Genomic DNA, 582 nt, shown 5'->3' with positions numbered 1-582 from the left:
AAGACTACACAAAGACGAAGAGAAAAAGTGTTGTGGGTACGAAAACATATCAAGAATAAGACGATTTATTTATACAAAACTCTAGCAACTCGCCGCATGGCGTGCAATTGTGACACAAAGACACACTCACACATGATGGCTAGGTAGATTGCTACTTCTACAAAAATCTGATAAAAAAAATTGCTCACAGCTCCTTTGATCCGACTTCCATAGGTGTGTGGCCGTTGTCTTCAATCTCATCGTCCGAGCGGATGTCAGCACGTGGCCCCCCAGCGAACATCTGTATCGCGAGCTTCACGATGAGTGTAAACCAGTATACATGCAGTCCCTGCAAGACAACGTGAAGAAGAAAGGCCATGAACCAAAAGTTTAACGAAAACTCGCGCACCTTGAGCGACAGCACAACGGTTGCTAAAGAGACAGACGGCAGACAAACAAGTCGGAAGAACACGAACAGCACCACAAAGGCAACGAAACATCCAGTCACTACTGCATCGTTAAAGACGAGTCTGTAGAGGAGGCATGGCGCCGCCGCTGTGGTCCCCGCACCCTTCCCCTTCAGGCGCACAGCCTTCTGCTGGC

General features: G+C 48.5%; 1 protein-coding gene across 1 annotated transcript; it reads right to left on the bottom strand.

Moving 5' to 3' along the window:
• Window positions 1-184: 184 nt before the first annotated feature.
• On the bottom strand, window positions 185-582 carry DQ04_25111000 (putative dihydroceramide synthase; the record flags this gene model as incomplete). Its single annotated transcript, XM_009318263.1, has 1 exon — window positions 185-582. A coding segment is annotated over one exon (398 nt), but the record flags the coding sequence as incomplete, so codon positions are not given.

This window comes from Trypanosoma grayi, assembly GCF_000691245.1.
Source record: "Trypanosoma grayi strain ANR4 Tgr_2511_V1, whole genome shotgun sequence".
NCBI classification, from domain to species: Eukaryota; Euglenozoa; class Kinetoplastea; order Trypanosomatida; family Trypanosomatidae; genus Trypanosoma; species Trypanosoma grayi.
The sequence above is the reverse complement of the archived record's forward strand: the minus strand, read 5'-3'. Positions and strand labels throughout refer to the sequence as shown.